Source organism: Balaenoptera physalus (genome assembly GCF_965194825.1).
Source record: "Balaenoptera physalus genome assembly, chromosome: 8".
Taxonomy (NCBI): Eukaryota; Metazoa; Chordata; class Mammalia; order Artiodactyla; family Balaenopteridae; genus Balaenoptera; species Balaenoptera physalus.
This window is the reverse complement of record NC_138887.1, coordinates 76,466,945-76,485,863: the sequence shown is the minus strand read 5'-3', so window position 1 is coordinate 76,485,863 and position 18,919 is coordinate 76,466,945. Positions and strand designations below refer to the sequence as shown.

At 40.0% G+C, this 18,919-nt stretch overlaps 1 protein-coding gene across 5 annotated transcripts in view; it reads left to right on the top strand.

Annotated features, from left to right (window-relative positions):
* CPVL (carboxypeptidase vitellogenic like) overlaps positions 1-18,919 on the top strand; it is a 148,196-nt gene that overhangs the window by 35,913 nt on the left and 93,364 nt on the right. For 4 of the 5 annotated variants that reach the window (XM_082471975.1, XM_082471972.1, XM_082471974.1 and 1 more), the window contains exons 5-7: positions 703-761; positions 2,169-2,248; positions 7,228-7,294. In XM_082471975.1, the coding sequence (XP_082328101.1) occupies positions 703-761; positions 2,169-2,248; positions 7,228-7,294 (206 nt within the window). Of the gene's footprint in view, positions 1-39; positions 195-702; positions 762-2,168; positions 2,249-7,227; positions 7,295-18,919 lie in introns of those variants that run through there. The other variant, XM_082471976.1, reaches the window with a different exon arrangement.

The window sequence follows — 18,919 nt, the reverse complement described above, 5'->3', positions numbered from 1 at the left end:
GTATTTATTACTATTTGGGTAAGCCCTTTTGCGTAGGACAAATGGGTGGAATTATATCCCTAGTTATTCACATGAACTGAACACTGTACGGTTCAGTCACATGAATGATCGGATATCTTGGAAGCAAGATACTGAGGGCTGGGGCTGGCATGAAGGAAGGAATGGAGAAGGAACCACATCCAGCTGTGACCCAGGTTTACCTCCATCTCATTTTTTTGGTGGGGAGGGGAGACTGTTTACTTTCCCTGGGTCACAATTTGGAGGGTGAACCAGTTTGTGACTCAGTATATTCATGTACACAATTCTGTTGAAGTTGTGGTTCTCTTCAGCACTGGATGGGAGGAAGCAGATTCTGGAGAACTGGACATTAAGGATGATTCACCCAATTGGACAGATGGGTTTATTGCATCCCTGGTTGATGGGTGTTTCTGCATGAACCAGTTGCACGGGGTTTTGTTTCCAAAGTTCATCTTAGATGTAGAAACTCTCTGGTTCTGGGAAAAGTAAAGGAGAGGAGGGGAGAAGAAAAAGGTGCTGATATCTGTTCCCTACTATGAGAGTATAACGCAACGTCAGAGGGACACCAAGGGTTCGCTGACCTGGAGAGGACAGGTAGGCATGTTGGGCTCTTAACCAGAGCTAGGCATTAGATGGGATGTTTTATTAATGACCCAGTCTAAAACCTCTTCTCTGCTTTACTAGTGCGTGCCAGAGACTTTCCTTGGACCACTACATTTTCCATGCTCTACATTGATAATCCAGTGAGTATCTCCAGGGTCCTGTGAAATGGCAGTGTTGGTCTCTCTTGTCTTTTTTCTTTCATTAAGTACATTTAAGAAATAGAAAAAGAATACAGATTTAATTTTTTTCTTTTAAAAATATAATTTTCTATTTAAAGAACACATTTGAAATTTAACTTTTCTAACATGTATCATTACATACAAGTTTGGGAATTTTACTTGCTGCCTTCTCTCCTTCCCTCATTTCTAATCTTATAAAATGTCCTGATCACTGAATTATGCCATCCAGGATAAGGGATTAGTTTCTTTCTGCTGATGACATGGGTTTCTCTATAGCATGGGATATTATATAGTATGGGAAGTCCTAATCTTTCAAACTGAGTTCTAGATATAAAAAGTCAAAACTGGCCCCCTTCACTTATCACAGTGAACAGAATGCCACATCTCAGGGGCAGCAAAAGGTGGAATTCTCCTTGGGAAGTTCTTATGAAATTAAATCCTATAAACTGCAGTATAGGAAAGTAACTTTAGGGTCAGCTTCTGCAGATTGGGAGTATCTTTGTCCTCTAACTAATTTCTCTAACTTCTTTTATTTCCCAGATGGTTCAAAGATAAAACAGAAAAACAGGGAGAAAAAAGTACAACATTCTTGTCCTCCCCCATGTTTTGTCAACCATCCTTTTTCCTAGTCTATAATACCATATTTAAATAAAAGTTTAATTAAATGTCCTGTTCTCTTGGGTGTTTGGAGAAAAAACAAAAGCAAAAATATTTACAACTGGTGTGTGTGGAGGGGGTGCATTCCTTATGTATATTATTGACCCAAAATAAGTAGTAGCTTCTTCTATTGATTTACGGCTCAATTGTCCATGAACTTCTAGGTATAAGGAAGTATTAGTTTAAAGCTAATCTTTATTTTGAAGCCGCTTGTCTGCTGAAGGTGAAAGGGCTTAGTGGCCATATTTCCCATAAATAAAGAAATGGGAAAAAATAACTACACACACACACAACTATCTTTTATCTCCAGCCTAAGTTCCTTCTTAGCAGGCAGAGCAGTGCACCCTCCAGGTTTCAGAGAGGAGACAACTTGGGGTCTTTTGATACTGTAGCAGGAGCCAGGAAAGGTGAATTTCTTGTTCTTAAAGCAACATCTGGCAGGGTCCCCACTGCAGGATCGGAGCAGCTCAGTCACTGACTTCAGGGCAGAGCTTTGCGCTGCTATTTTGTTTGGGCTTGGAGGGGGGAAGGGGAACATAGGTGACATGCAGCATCCTCCTGTGAGGATGGCTGAGTGCATATGGGTGATGGCAAAAATCTGAGGTCAAAGTCATGGCCTTTGGAATAAGATTGATTTCCTTCCCATGTGGTATCTCTCAGCAGGACATGTGTTCCTCTGTGTTTATACCTGCTTATTCATTTCACCTTCAGGTGGGCACAGGCTTCAGTTTTACTGAACATCTCCAGGGATACGCAGTGGATGAGGATGACGTAGCACGAGACTTATACAGGTAAAAGGCCCTGACTCTTTCAGCCTTCTTCAGACCAAACGTTTTTCTGTTTCAATAGGAAAGTTCTTCCAGTAGTAGAAGTATTATTGATTGGTCTTCATAGTCCATTTCCTGAAGATCTTTTAAGAATACTTCTATGTGAGGTGTGTGTGTGCGCACACACGCACACGGCCTATTTTCCACTTTATTACATTATCATTGATAAGTATGAACGTAGAGAAAGTAGCAAGAAGAACTGACATCTTAAGGCATAATTTTAATTTTGTAAACATAGCTTTTGAAAAACAATGGAAACAGAGCAGAATTATTCAACCAAAGATGATTTTCCAACCTTTCAACTAGATGCCTGAGAGGTTTCTGCTTGCTTTCCAACATTATATTGAACTTTGCACTTGCCAGGAAACCACATCTCGGATGTTTGTTTGTTTTCTTTCCCAGGATTCCTCCTTTTGTGGCCTTCACAAAATGCAATTTTTTACTCTTGTGTTTCTCCTTCATGCCTTTTCCAGGCTGAAAGCTCAGCTGGTTAGCGAGTCTCTCTCTTACTTTTCCCTTCATATTAACAAAATTATTCTTTTACTAAAAAAAAAAAAAAAAAAAAAAATTTAAGGAAAATGTGACGTTGTAAGCCTGATCAAACAGTATACGTATAATGTCTTCCTTTCTTTTTCTTACATTCATTATAGCTATTTTTTAGTACTTGTTTTTAAAGTAAGTGACCTTTCTTATTCGGTCACATTTTTTTTCCAGTCTGTAAATTATTACTAGAGACCAAGTCCTGGATTCTTTCAGATCACTAGGGCACCGCTTTACGCATTGTAATAATTTACTAAAAGAATCCTAGTGGCCAGGAAGAGTTAACTAGCTCCTTTACCCTGCCCAAACACTCATTCTGCTAATTACTTGGTGAGCAAACCCAACCAATCCCCAAAGTGAAAGTGAATCTAATAGGAGTCAGAGTTTTTTGATCTCTGACAAAAGCTTTCCGTTTTATTCTTCTTTCTCCCCGAGGCCAATGGCTGGGAGGGGTGGGAGAGGGGGAGAGGAAGGAAGAACTTCCGGCCTCTCTCCCAGAGATTTTTCTCTCTTCTCTGCTGCCCCAGAAAATGATATGGCTGTTGTCTGTCTTGCACACTTTCATCTGCCACATGTCCCATTATTTTAACACTTTCATTCAGTTTCTAGGCGGGCTGGATAGGACCCACACTTCTGCTTCCAGATACAATGGGTCCTGGGGGCAGATTAGCCAGATCCTGACAGGGGTCTCTCCCCTGCCCCCAGCTCACGCACCTCCTTTTTCCCGCCACAGACATAATCCTGCCGGCTGTCTTTACAAGTTTACTCAAGCGCCATGTCTTTCTCATTTAGCACTGACTGTGAGCTCTCATTTTTCAGATCGGAAACCTACTTCTCCCCCATACCCTCCTCCTACTCCAACCCTCTTTTGGCTTAAATCCAAACAACCTCAGTTGTTTAACTAGCAAACACCCTGAGGGCGGGGGGTCTGTATTAAAGAAATGCATCAGACCCTCTAAGCCAGAGCCTTGCACCCTTGCCCTTCCTTTTCTGGCTCTCCTGCCCCTCCCCCAGAGATGGTCACAGCTTCCAGTTGACCCTCTGAGTGGATATTTACTGCTGACATGTGGTTCATCTCCTCTTGCAAGACATGTAAAGAGAACCTATTTCAAAGCATCCATTGTTTATAGCTGTTTTAGTTCTTTTTGCTTCAGGCTCTTAGAACTGGAAAGTAGTTAATCAAGAGTAGTGCAGAAAACTGATTTCAGCTGTTTCCTTTATGGTTTGCACTATTTGTTTCCCTTTGTGACTACAGTCTTCTCTCCAGCTGTCCAGATGGGTGTTTGGAATAAGAAGGTCGCTTTGAAACCTATAAATTGTCTACTATTGGTTTAAAGAGTAGAACATTCTAAAAAAAAAAAAAAAAAAAAAAAAAAAAAAAGAGTAGAACATTCTTTTTCTCCCTTTGAAAACCATCTTTCTTTTTTTCTGAAAATCCAATTCCTTTTCACTATTATTAGTGCAGGGCTGTAAGGAGGAGACTCCTAAAGACATTTGACATTCACATTTAGGCTGCTTTTCTTTGTGTTTGGAAGTGAAACTTTTTCACTAACAAGATGTTTAAATTTTTTTTTTTCTATTTGGAATGTGTTTAGGACCACAGTGCCTCTCTGGTTTAGAAAAAAATATAAATTTCCTAAAGAATAATAAATTTTCTAACTTTGGAGTAGACCATCTGGTGCCACTCTCCCTCTACCACTATTTTTTGATTGCCTACTATGTGCCCGACATGGTTCCTGGTGCTGCTGATACAGTAGTAAGCAAGCTCCCCAGTCCCCACTCTCCCGGCGTGCCTGAAGTTATTTTCTTAGCAGCCAAACGGAAATGCTACTATTCTGTTCCACGTATTGGTTTGCATGGGAGATAGTATGTATTGCTAAACAAAGCTTCATGACAGCGTGACTATGAAACAGGTTTCATATGTTAAATGAGAACAATACTGCATGATGGGTGCAGGCAGAGATCATGGCCTGGCCATACTAGAAGTGGAATGAATGAATGCAGAGAATGGCTCCCCATCTGATGCAACAGAACGAAACCACCGAGATTCTTGTTGCTGTGCTTCTTTCAGCCTGTCAGCGACTAAAGCTACACCTTGTTTGGCTTTTGTTCGTACGGAGCTTCTGCTGAGATTATTTTAACCTCAGTTCTCCTGGATGTCTTGTATTTACTATGACCCTGACTCCACTAGAGCTGACCAAAGTCCAAGGCTGTCTTTGGATCTATAATGCGTTATCATTTACATCTACCTTCTCTGCCCTGAACCCATCTTCCCTTTTAAAAAAATTATCTGAGGAGTATTTTCTCCTACTCATTCACCCTTGCAATCTGTGTTTCATCCTATTGTCCTTTAATGTACCTTTCTGCCACGAGGTAGCCTTTGACTAAAATTTGACTCAAATTGACAAGGCCTTGGCACAATGCCAGCAAGGTCGCCAAATGGAAACACCTGGAAGAGGCATGCTTTGTGTGCCATGTGGCGCTTGTGCCTGAGTAAATGCGTGGAGTGCATGGCACACACACACGTGTATGTATTATGCCTTATGTATTTTGGCATTTCTACTTCTAAAATTTGCAATTTTATGTGAGCATGATTCTAGATATTATTTTGAAACAACCCTTCACCACGTAATGGTATAGTCCTTGATGAAAACACAGTTCAAAGAGCAAATGACATATGTACATGCAACTTACTAAATTTACCTTTTTCATTCTTCGTTCCCATTTAAGAAAGACCTACTAAGGCCTTGCTATGATTAGCCAAATTTTTGTTCATATCCTACTGTGAAATTAAATCTCTGTGATAGCTTCCTTAAGTGGGACCTTGCCTTGGAAACTTCAGCTAGATAATCCTGCTTTTTCAGGCTGGAAGCAACCTGGGAGATTATCCCCTTCAGCTAAGATTGTCAGATAAAATACAGAATGCCCAGTTAAATTTGAATTTCAGATGAACAACGAATAATGTTTTAATCTACATATGTCGCGTGAAATATTTGGAACATATTTATACTGAAACATTATTTGTTGTTTATCTGAAACTCAAATTTAATTGTACATCTTTTGTTTTTATTTGCTAAATCTAGCAGCCCTGACAATCCTCCAACAAATTCTTTAAGGAAATAAGCTTTAAGCTAAAGCACAAGGCTTAGTTCAGATTTACTATATTAAAATGTCTATTGCCATTCCAACTAGCAGGCAGAGAGAAAGACAAGTAGTTTTTAGCCTGAAGGTTAGAGAGGGAAAGCTGGAGAATAAACTCCTATTTTTATCTCAGCTCTAAAGCCAGCTCATTGCCAGCACAAACATGGACGCTATATAATGCAGCTTCCCAGATTTAGTTGCTACAAAGATTTTAGTTACTATAAATAATAAACAGAGAAATACACTGAAACTCTACAGTAGAGTTTAATGGTGGGTTTTTATGGAGCCTTTGAAAATTAAGTATTTCCAGGATCACGGTGATTGTAATGACCCAGTTTTGCCTCTGGGTGACCCTTGAACTTTCTCCTTCTCCTGGTTTTGCAGGGCCTCCTTGCCTTTCATGTTCACTGGCTGGTTTACGGCTTTTAGTCCCTCAGCAGGAAACTGGAACAGAAACCCTGCCTAGCTTCTCAGGCATTGCAATCTGGGTCAAAACATTCATAAAGCTTCTGAGTTTCACAGGTTTTTGTTTCCTTTCTGAAAGATTTTGTTCAAGTAGAGAATGATTCAATAATCCACCCTTTTCTTGCTTATTATAAAATAATTTCTTGAGGCTGTTTAAATCTATTTCAGCATACCAAGGTGGCTGTTGGCATTCTTTCCTAAATGTGATTCTTTTGACCCTGGAGGCCACTGTGCATTTACTTCAATGTCTGTGACCATTTGGTGGTTTTCCCTTAGACTACAGTCATTTTACAGCTTTTCTGTTCTTTGGTTATTAAAACACTGAAACGCTGGGAGCCCCGTTAGAATATAGAAATGTTCAGGTTCCCCACAGAGAGAGGTTGGTAAGCAACTAAGGTTCCCATTACCTCACCGCAACCCGAGATTAATGGGGTCATAAGGTTTGCAGAACTAACTCCACAAATTGCTAAGTAATAGGTGAAAGCCTGTAGCACTTTGCTCAAGGGTCCCCTCAACAGGTGGGTGATCCAAGTTGGTAACGCAGGGATTTGGAAACCTTCCCAGAGTGTTGATGTTCACTTGTCTCAACTTTGAGTATCGCAAAGTAAGCCCACAAGTGTTTTTCTAACCATCCACAGAGTATGGAGTGTTATGCACATGAGTCGTTGAAAAAATGCCGACAGGAACTTATAGCATAATGGTATCTTAATTCATATGTGAAACCTATTGTCCAAGGGTGAAATTGGGTAGCATAGCATGATTCCGTGTGATTTTTATTGTTGTTCTTCTTTTTGCAGTGCACTTACTCAGTTTTTCCAGTTGTTCTCTGACTATAAAGACAATGACTTTTATGCCACTGGGGAGGTGAGTTGAAGTCATGTTTTCTTGCATGCTTCCAACATCATCAGGACTGAAATATATTATGACACTTGTGGTTTATTCATTCAGTATGTACACACACACACATCAGTATTAATTCAGCCCATATAAAAAATTCTCCAGTTATCCCCCAAACATCCTCCATAACGTAGTTTTAAAAATTCAGTGCCCAATAAAGGTTCATATGTCACAATGGGTTGTCATGTCTCAGTACCATGTCTTTGTTGGTGTTGTTGTCATTTGTGATGATGATTATTCAGAGTCTAGACAAGGTGCCTTGTAGAATGTCCCATTTTTTGACTTTGTCTGACTCTTTTCCAATGCTTAGATTCACTGAAAACATTTGGCAAGACACTACATAGAAGTTGTTGTTTACGTTCTATTCTATCACATCAGAAGGCATATAGCATCTTTGTTCCATTACTGGTTACTTAGTCAAGGTGGTATCTGCCAGATCTCACCATTGAAAAGGTACCATTTTCCCTTTGAAATTAATAAATAATCTGAGACCATGTGAACATCTGTTCCCCCACACACACACACCAAATATGTCACCAAGTAGTTTTAGCATCCACTGATGATTCCTGTCTGAATCAGTTATTATACTGGGAGTTATAAAATGGTGATTTTTCTGATCTATCTTCCTTTAGACATCATCTGGCATTCTTCTGTAGAGAACACCTTTCCCTCCTCCTCCTCTATGATATGTACTTTAAAAATATCACTGGGGACTCATGGATTGTTAATTCTGTTTGCTGTGTTAAATTTTATTGCTATCATTATTGTTTTTGATGCTTGTATTTTCCTATATTTGGTCAATGGGAACCCTTCAGGCTGGCTCCTGTGTCCTTTTGACACATTGTCCCCATTTGTCCCTGTTAGCCTTTGAGCATTTCCTTGCTCTCTGTCACAAATTAGTTATAAGTTATAGGATTATCTTGTACTTTCCCTGCCCTAGCAGGGAATTAATTCTATTTTTTTCCAGGGTGATTATGTTACAATTTAATGAACAGGTTCATTTGCATATGTTGGTTTCAATCTTAAGGTTTGCTTTTTTTCATCCTTTTAAATTTAAGGTTATTTTAAAAATGTATAGCAGCCAATATTTTGAGAACAGAGAAATTCTTAGGTGCTAGGAGTACAGTTGTGAACAAAACAGAAAAATTCCCTGCATTCGTACATTCCAGAGGTGAAAGCAGTGATAATGAAAGAAATAAATATGTACCATATGGTCAGGCAGCGATATGTCTGAGAAAGATGTCATGAAAAAGATAAGCAGGGTGAGGGCTGGAGAGTGATGGAAGTGTTATTTTGGATAAGATTGTCAGAGAAAGGCTCTTCGGTAAGGAGACAATTGAGCAGAGCCCTGAGTGACGTAGTGGAGTGATCTCTGCAATATCTGTGAGAAGAGCTTTCCTGGAAGAAGGAACAGCAAATGCAAAGACTCTGAGGTAGGGACAGGCTTGGTGCACTCAAGGAAAAGCATTGAGCCACTGTAGAAGGATCTTAGATGGGGGAGGCAGGCTGATCGTGTAGGGCCCTGTTGCTCATGGCAGAGTGGTTAGACTTTATTCTAAGTGTAATGGGAAACCATTGAAGGGTTCATTGTTCCCTGAAAGAGTATTTAGAATCAAATTCAATTCAGTTCAACACACATATATTGAGTATGTACTATGTCTGAGGCTTTGGACAAGTATTAGAAAGTCAATGATTAAGACATTAACTCTACTGTAAATCTGAGTCTAATAATAAGTACCATACAGAATGAAGAGTACAATTAGAGAAGTAGTTGTAAAGACAAGTAGTATAAGGTGAGCAAATAGCTACCTCTCAATATGGGATCCTCAGGAAAAGTCAAACAGAGGAGACAACAATTAAATTGGATTTGAAGGATAAATATGGGTGTATTAGTCAAGGCTCTTTTGCTTGCAAGTGACAGAAACCCTGTTCAAAGTGTCTTAAGTAAAACAGGGGATTGAATTGTTGGCATCAGGCGTGGCTGGATCTGGTTGCTCAAACCTTATCAGGATTTTGTCTCATGTTCTCTCCATCTATTCACTTGGCTTTGCACTTCACTGATTTCATTCTCAGATAAGTTCTTTTCACCTGTGCCCTTGACTCTCCAACCCACTCCAGAGCTCTAGGTATAGCCTACCAGCTCAACTTCTCTTTCCCAATAATTCCACCAGATACCTGAATCTCATTATCCATTTGAATCCCGTGGCCATTCTAGAACTAATAACTGGAGTCAGGGGGATGGAGGAAGTGACACTCCTGTCATTTTGGTAGCAACCCTGGAAAACACCCAGTCTCCACCTCCAACAGAAGAGTGATCTGCTTAGTGTGTAATTCCTTGTCTTGCAAATAATGTGACAATGTTGTTAACCATCATGTTGAACTTCCAGCAAAGCTGCCAAATTCCGGATGAAAAATTTGACTTGTCTACTTCATGTCTGTCTGGTGGTTTCGTGCATGTAGTTTCTGAATGTGTGTAGCAAAGGACAATTTTATTTTTATGTTCTCTGCTGCCAGGATGAATACTTTTAAGGAAACCTGTGCCTTCCAAGTGATGAAGGAAGATGGGAATGAGGGCAGGCAGAGCGTGGGATGGAGATGCACTTGCCAGGCAGCAGCGTCTTCATAAGAACCACACAAGATACATTAAATCTGGGGGCACATCTTTTTCTAAAAGGTAGAGCACTAAATAATGCCTTGATGGTTTATTATTGGCAGAATGCTGTGTTTCTCTAGTCTACTTTGTTCCACCTGGTCTTCTGTTTTAAGGCTAGGAGGCGGAATGGAGAAGTGGAAGGAATTCTGGATTAATAATCAGGAGACCTGAGGTTCATTGCTGGCTTTGCCTCTCTCTGGATGATTCCAGACAAGTTCTGTAACCTCTCTGGGCCTCTGCTTTTCATCTTACAATCAGAAGGGCTGGTTTTTAAGTTAGATCACTTCCAGGGATATTTTGCTTTACTGGATACTCAACTGTAGTTACCTAGATGTACTCTTAAAGCATCTGTATACAATTGCAGTTTTAACATAATACCAACCCACCCTCCCTGTGTCCGCCACCAAAAAAAATGTTGTAATAGGTTTTTCAAGAAAGGGAAATCTTTTCTCTTGTGAACTGTTAATTTCCTGAACAAATAATGCCACTAGATTTGTAGAATTGTTCTTGGAAAACAAATGCATAAACTCAGAAATGGTTTTCTGCTTTTGATTGCAAAGGTACTGGACCTAAATATGGTCCACATTTGTGTGCTATGAATGAGGGTAGCCTGATGTTCAAAGGGGCTGGAACAGCTGTTTAGCACCCTAACTTTGGTGTAAGGGAGTCTGGAAGTAATAACAGTACCTACTGCATAGGGTTGTTTTGAGCATTTAATTAGATAATCCTCCTCAAATATTTAGCAGAGTGACTGGCTGTGGTGAGTACCTAGCATATGATGACTATTATTACCATTCATGTTGAAAAGCTGGATTAAAATGTTATGGCTCCAAAGCATATGGCCTAATGCATGTAAACAGGGGCTGAGATGTTTAAAAAGCTCTGCTCACTTGTTCTTGGGGTATGGCATTGTCTCCCCTCTTATTTTGAAATCATCTTTAAAAGAAATTGTTTGCTTCATCAGAAAGTGATGGTGGAACTTAGAAGTTTTGGATGGTAACAAAATGTGTGGGGACCGATCCAGGCCCTTTGCCCCTGCCGTGTGGACCACGCGAGGCCACAGCAAGGCATAGTGCAGACCTGCAGTTGGGGCAGCGGAGAAGGAAGAACTGCTTTGTCTCCTTCCCTTCTCTCCATTTCTGCCCAAAACACCAACTGGAATTAATTTTCTCTAAAGAGAGACAAATGTGTCTATAAATCACCCTCCTCAAGGCATGAAAAAAATGTACTTCAAAAAGAGAAACAAGCTGCATTTAATTCATATAATTAACTTTCTTCCTAAGTGTTATCCTTTCCGAGCCAGTAACTATTAGTGAGATTGCTCTTTTTCTTGAGGTACAGACACTCTTTAGAATCCACGCAAGTGTATGTGGGCCCAGCTAAAATTTAAAGCACAACAGCCCTGGCGCTGGAAGGCAGGGAGGTGACGGTAGGGAGGGGTCTGCCCACTGTCCTCTGAGCCTGTGGCTTTCTGTCCACTCATGGGAAAGATTTAGCGTGTAGAGGCGTTTGTGCCAATGGGTGGGAGCGCTTCCAAACTGGCAGGGCATGTGGTTAAAACTGGGCATCTCCTGATCAGCGGGAGAGGCCTACTTTCCTTAGAAGCAGTTTTGCAACCGTGATTAATTCGAAGGCTGAATCTGAGGCAAAACTTTGAAGCTATTTAAAAATTAGTGAGCTTAATAGGATACTTCATCTTCATCTGCATGAGTGAAGTCCTGCTGGGCTCACGGAGTCTGATTTCTTTATTGAAATCGTCATGGTCCACTGGGTTCCGGTGGCAGGCTCCCAGGAGGTGAGAGCCAGGTTTGTTTCATTTGTTTCATACAATACCAGGCACAGTGTTGAATGGATGTTATAGAGTGGCTTCACACAAGGCATTTGCCAGATAAAATAAAAATATCAATGATATTTCTCTTTGGCTTTTTTACATCTCTTTTCATGGCTCTTCTCTCCCTGTACTGCACCCCAGGCCCTGGGAACCTCCTTTCTGCTCCCTTATTTTCCAGGGTCATCCAGTGCCCTACCTGCCACCCTTGGCCTTCCTTTCCTTGGCTGTGTTGTGCCCAGGTCCTGTTTCTCCCGTGCTTCTTCCATCCGCATCATGATTGTTCTGTTTCTCTCCCCCATTCTGACTTATTAGCAGCTCACTGTCCGTTAGAGAGAATCTGATCCATTAAATGTACTTCCAACATACTTGTCTTTGAATAGAGGACAGAGCCTAAGCCATAGAAAGATACTTGTAATAGGGGAACTTCAAGCACTGACATACCTGTGAAGGGGGGGGAAGGGAGAACTATCCTAACTATAGGCCTATAATTGTTTTATGGAGGCCATACCTTTATCTTATTAGTCCAAGCTTGTGATCATTGAATTTGGTGATGAGAAGGATGCCTTCAAAAGTATCTAGTCCCCTTGTTTTATTTGTAGATCTTATTTGAGAGTGTTTATTGAGAGTGGGTCGTATGACAGGCATGGTGCTAAGCAGTGTTTCATGCATTACCTTGTTTAATCCTCACAGCTGCCTTATGAAGCTGGCACTGTTATTATCATCCCCATTTTACAGTTGAGATGACTGAGGCTTAGAGAGGTCATGTAGGCTTTACAAGCCCACCCAGCCAAGATTGGAACCTAAGCAGCCAGACTCCATCACCCAAAGACTGTAGTCACAGGATGGGCTAAGGATTGTAACCCCCTTCGTGAAGATGCTCTCTGGAGCCTGGCTCCTCAAAACTGCACTGTTTCCAAGACTTGCCTTTTCCCACAGAATAGATGCACTGTCTGTACAAGGGAGTCGGACATCCCTTAGATATTTTGTACAGAATCTCTAAGGGTTTACTAACCTTATACAAACAGAAAAGAAGTTCTCTAGCTTCTTGGATATTTCTGTCTTTTGATCATAAAGTTTTATGGGGTAAATGGAAGTTTCAAGTGATATAAAGGCTTGAAGTCCTTGGAATGTAATTATTTCTCAAAGCTTGGAACTTGCTGAATATTACTAGATGACATTCGAGCTGCTTTAACTCTTGAGCTCATGACAGATGTCTATTTTCAGTTCTGTTCCTCTGACTTGCCAATATTTTCTTTTAGAATTGAAAACGGATTTGTGACTACTTAATGAATTTAATATTAGAAAAGTCAAGGTTTAAGCTGCAACCTGGAGAATGGAACAGGGGCATATGGAAATGTTTGCAAATTGGGCCTCAGGCTTTTGGATAGCATATCTAAGTCAGATCAACACATATTTGCTGATTCTTTAGTTACGTGGAAAAGAATATGAGTAAATCAGACGTCAATATAAGCTTTGTCTGAAGTGAGCTACTATGCTGGACCAAGTGGCATGGTGACACAAATAGTACCCAATTGGATGAGATGTCTAGGCTGGGGACCAGAAATGCTAAATTATATCTATTGAAGGTTATATCTTCAACCTTCTGAGTTCTATCTATAGTGAGCAAATGAAGGACTCAGTTTGTTGACTGTGGCCCAGTATATTCACACTGTTTATTTAAAAGTCAAATTAACTGTAATCTCTAAGCAAAAGGGTTTATTCATCTGTTCAAGTCACCTGGCTTCAAGCTGGGTATGAATTTCTCCAAAACTGGCACTGAAGTTAGAGTTGGGGGGAGGTGAGGTACATCCTTTTCACCAATGTTTGTCACTGATGGAATTAATTTTTAAAGAAGCATCATCTCAAAACGAAATAAGAACATATTTGGAAGGCAGTACATACTTTTGCATAAATTTATGTGACTAAAAGTTGGATACAGATCAAAATGTTTTTCTCATATGTGTATTCCTGTAGATTCTACATTTCTTTTTAAGCTCATAGTCAAGAGAAATAGATGTTTAGATAAAGTCATATTCTCATTAGAAGCCTTTTTTTTTTTTAATCACAGCAGTGTGGTCTTGAAATTAGATGACACATGGTCTAGCAATGTCTAGGAAGTTGTAGAGATTACCACAGTACCAAAGCTCCAGTTTTCTCCATTCATTAATTTTCTGAACTGGCCGTGTTAAGGCCACACATCTTCTCTCCTCAGAAGAAATAATGGTGCCAAGTGAAGTAAGATTCTACCCCAAGGCTAGATGAAGTCAAGGTCACCCTAGCTTAATCCTGTCCTCTTGGTTGCTGTGTCCAGTGTGACTCCGTTAAACTTAGGCTTTTCACCAAGTTTTGTAGTTTTCAATGTGTGTATAAAATTCTCTTCAAGACATATCCCCCTATTCACTCTGATCACCCCTGTACATGGGGCTGGTTCCACCATAGTCTGTGTTTGGGGACAGCTAGAGGACATGACACCAATGTGACCCCCTCCAGAAGGGCAGCCCACCTGGTTTCCTCCCGGAAGACATGGAAGTGTTCTCACCAGCCCCGACGTGAACTCTTCAGAGACATTCATTCTAGCTGGAGTGGCTGGGGGTTTGGGGGCAGAGCAGGGAAACGGACGTAGAATGACCTTGACCATCCTTGACATGCCATTGCCAAGGATGACAACCCCCTTTTTCCACTTCCAGGCAGAGGTGAGGAGCTAGGGCCAATGAATAGTGACACTTGGTAACCAGGTTCAAAGGCCATTGCTCATTATCACTGATAAAGGTTCTGCAAGTTTTACCATAAAAGGTATACTTAGAAGCAAGTCAGAGAATGAACGTAGCTGCATCTACTTTTTTTTTAAACTAAACTTCAGTAAGAAATGCAGACAACTAAGAGTAGCTTAAACAATAGTAACTGCTAACATATGTGAAATTTCTGTAAGAGGACATTGTTTCCATTATAATATTATTCTCTGACACGATTTTGTTTCTTCTGGAGGAGCTGATTGAAGCTTGATTTTCGATGTGAATTTTTTGACTCCCTTAAAAGTAACCGGGTGGCAGGGGTACAGTAAGTCGGCTATGAATGTTGTTGAAACATGTAAGAAGGGAGAGATTCAGATGGAATACACAATTACAAGTTTCTTTAAGTCCAATTTCATTTTGCTTTTACACATCTGGATAATTAACCAAGTATTACATTCTCTCTAGACTATTTTTACAAGTACAATATGCTCCTAACGTGATTTCCATTAGGCTGTTCCAAACATCATTTAAGAACACAGAAAGATTGCAAACCAAGATTCAAAAACACTATTCAACTCTGATGTTGAGACCTTTTTTCTCTCACGGGGGAAATAAAAGTTTGAGAGCTGAATTCTGAGATCCTTCTGATGTCAGAGGAAAACTGGAGGTTTACTGCTTCTTTAAGCTCCAAATACAAGCACATACAAACATGCCCTAATGGCTCTGGCCCTTCTTGTCAGAGGTGAGCTCAAAATGTTGTCACCGTGGGGCAAAGGAACCATACAAGAATAGTGTTGGAAACTGCAGCTTCTTTAAATATTGGAAAGGAATAATTACTAAGGGCAAACTAAAATCCTGATGTGTTTATTGCTAATCTAGTTTGAATTATTATGTTAGTTAAATATATTTGTCTGACTAAGTTCCTCATTTGAAGGTCACTGCTGAATTCTAAAATAGTATGTGTTCAAATAGTTTCTGGCCACACTTTTCCTCTTTCCTTTTATAATTGCTTTGATGCTGTTCAGAGCTTGTTTGAGGCCAGTGTCTGATCTGAGGGTAGAAGGTTAGTGTTAGTTCACAGACTTCAGGAGCTTCGTTGGCCAGCTGCTGCCCACATTGGTGAACCCCAGCCAGAGATCAGAGAAACCACAGGGCTAATAGTTGTGGTTGTCGTTGCTTTAGTTGTTGTTATGGGCAGAACTCAGAACAAAAGAAACAAGAGTTCATAAAATTACAGGATCACAATTATAAGTCCTAAGGGCCATATAGTCCATTTCTGATCCATCAGACAACCACACCTAACTTCTCCCCCCAGAGTCTGGCATTCTATTCTATTTAAAACATATCCGGAAAAGGGAAAACTGGGTAAAATCAAACATACTTGATTTATTGTCTGGTTGTCTTTTAAAGTGCTCCTGGTGGTCAGAGAATCATTAAATCGAGAAACAAATGGTTCAGGAAGAATAAACAAATCTGATCTTGAAGAAAAAAGAAAAAAAGAAATGTGTCTCAACAAGGAGAGTGAAAATAATTGAAATTTCATTGTAATGTTTCGGTGTCTGTTTTCCATAAAATAATCCTATAATTGTCTACTGTGTGACAGCCTGAGTTGCTCAACCAGTGGAATGATTAATGAAAACGGCAGTGAAGGATTTGTCACACTGACACAGGGCAAAGAAGTGTGTGATAGTCATTAGAAAGCAGAAACCAAGGTAAACATCATCACTGTTAGGTTAGCAGATGTAGACTGAACATTAAGGAATCTGTTTTGGATGTGGTTATAGAACTACCCATCTCACTGTCTCATTTTCCTAAATGGTCCGCTTAGCAAGTGTGCAGTGGATAAATCCAAGGGTGGGTCCCAGGTTGGGGGACCAGAGATCCATAGTCTATCCAGGACCCTTGACTGAAATGTGATTTGATATGAGAAATGGGAAGCATGGAGGCAGCCAAACCCAGATAGAATTCCAGGTGGGCATGTGAAACACACAGACCTTTGTTTTCATCATTTTAAAATATAGAAAGATAATGTTAACTTTACATTGGCTCAAATTAAAGTAGGTGAAATAATCTGTTCATGGTGGATGCTCAGATTGAGTGGGTGTTCCTTTTTAATCTCCTGCCTGAATCCCGGACACATATGATGGTCGCAAGGGGGAGGGTGCCATAAAAATGTGACTGTTGTAGCCTAAGTTTGTCATCACTACCTATAAAGTACATACCCTTCTATCTCTGAAAAAGTCAAGGGAGGTGTTTTGTTGCTAGGTCTTATAACAAGACAACTTGAGTGAGAGCATCACTGGAAGGTGTACTTTTTTAGCATTTGTACTAATTTCCAAAAGAGAAAACATGTTTAGAAATAATGTCAGATGAGTCATTCATTTATCAACTATGTTTTTATGTACCTACTCTGTTCTGGCTATTGTACACATTGTGGAAATAATAAGCTATGAAATGGTAGACTTTGCCTTATCACATTTGAGTCAAGTTTTCCATAACGTATTTTTAAAAGATATTGTGATCTTTACAAGTTTTGTGCTTTATTCATTTTTGTGTCTACTCAAGTATCTGTTATGATACCTTTGACAGAAGAGTTGCCCAATAAACCATCATTGAATGAAGATTATATAATACATCTGTACCAGTGAAATGATTAGTCAAGAAAATTTGCTTTTTTGGTCAATTTACAGAAATTTTACTTGACAAATGTTCACGTACTGTCCCTAAAAGGAGAATATAGCAAAGTTATACAACAAACCAAATTTCAGACATGGAAGCTAAAAAGTACTCATGAGTATGAATGGATAAGCGGCTTTGATTTAATACTTTGCCTAAATAATTCTTATTGCACAAGAGGAGTGCATCAGTGAAGGGATCTTGTGTGAGTTATGTAAATTAAGTTCTTCCATCATAATTTGGAAGGGGTTTAGGATTTGGAGTAGGTCAGACCACGTTTAATTCTGACTCTATCACTTAACCTCTCTGAGCCCCAATGTCCTTACGTTGAAATGGGAATAAAGATAACTGCAGCATATGATTATGGCATGGAAAAAATGAGAGCTCTCCAGAATTCCCAGTCTTTGAACTTCAGGGCCCTGGAGAGCCTTGGACGTATTGTGAAAGTTCTGCAGATCCATATGTACCCACATAATGCATCTAGTCTATCTAGAATATATGTGCATTGCTGTTTTTCAAATTCATGTAGGCTAATTCAAGATTCATTCATTGAGCAGCTGTTTATTGAGCACTAACAAACAGCATCAGGTACAGGGGATACACTAATAAACAAAACAGACAGATATACCTGTGTCTGTGGATCTTCTATTCTAGTGTGGGTAGGGGAATAACAATACACAAGGTAATAAGTAAAAGTTTGTTGGAGAGTGATAAAGATTAAGATGAAAAAGGAGAGAAGGGGAATATAAAATATCAAAAGAGGGGTGTTAAAATGTTTGATAGGGTGGCCATGGAGGGCAACCCTCAGAAAGCCTCACTGAAGGAAGTGAGGGAGTTAACCATATGGATATCTGGGGAAGAACATTCCAGGGACAGAAAGAGCTAATGCAAGGGAAGGAACAGTACAGATCACAATTATGATTTGGTCTGAGAGAGGCTGGAGAGGAATGAGCAAGAGGATAGTAGGGGATAATGTGAGTGAAGTGACCAGATCATGTCAGCCCTTATGCCCCAGAAAAAGCACTTCACTTTTGCTTTGAGAGAGATGGGAAGTCATTAGAGGGTTTGAGCAGAGGAGTGGCATGATCTAATTTAACAGACCACTGTCTTGAAATTAGACTGGATGAGGGTAAGAGCAAAAGCAGAGGCGCATTGAGGAGGCTGCTGCAAGAATCCAGGTGAGAGATGATGGTACCTGGAGCAAGGTGATAAAGGGGGTGTGTGCAAAGACACTGGATTCTGGATGTGTTTTGATAGAATAGGTAGAGTTGATGAGATTCACTAATGGACTTTCACGAGGTGTGAGTGAAAGAGATAAACAGTGGCACCAGGATTTTTGGCCTGAGCAGTTAGAAGAACAGAGTTTACATTAATGGAAACGGAGACTGCAAGGAAGGCTTGGGGATTGGAGCTTCGTTTTGAACATAGGAAGTTTAATATTAGACATACAAGTGGAGATGTCAGGAAGGCAACTCTTTAATGGAAGAAACACAGAACGATTTTTAAATATTACTGAACCAATAGTGGCTCTTTTCAGCATAATCTAAAAGCAGAATTATCATGTTTGTGTCAGCAAACTATTTTGAAATTGAAAAAGAGCCTTGTACTGGAAAAGGTTGGAAACAGAAGTAAGTTCAAGTGACCATTTTAGTGGCCAATAAATATTATCTACCCTTTTCCTCTTCCTTTAATACATGTTG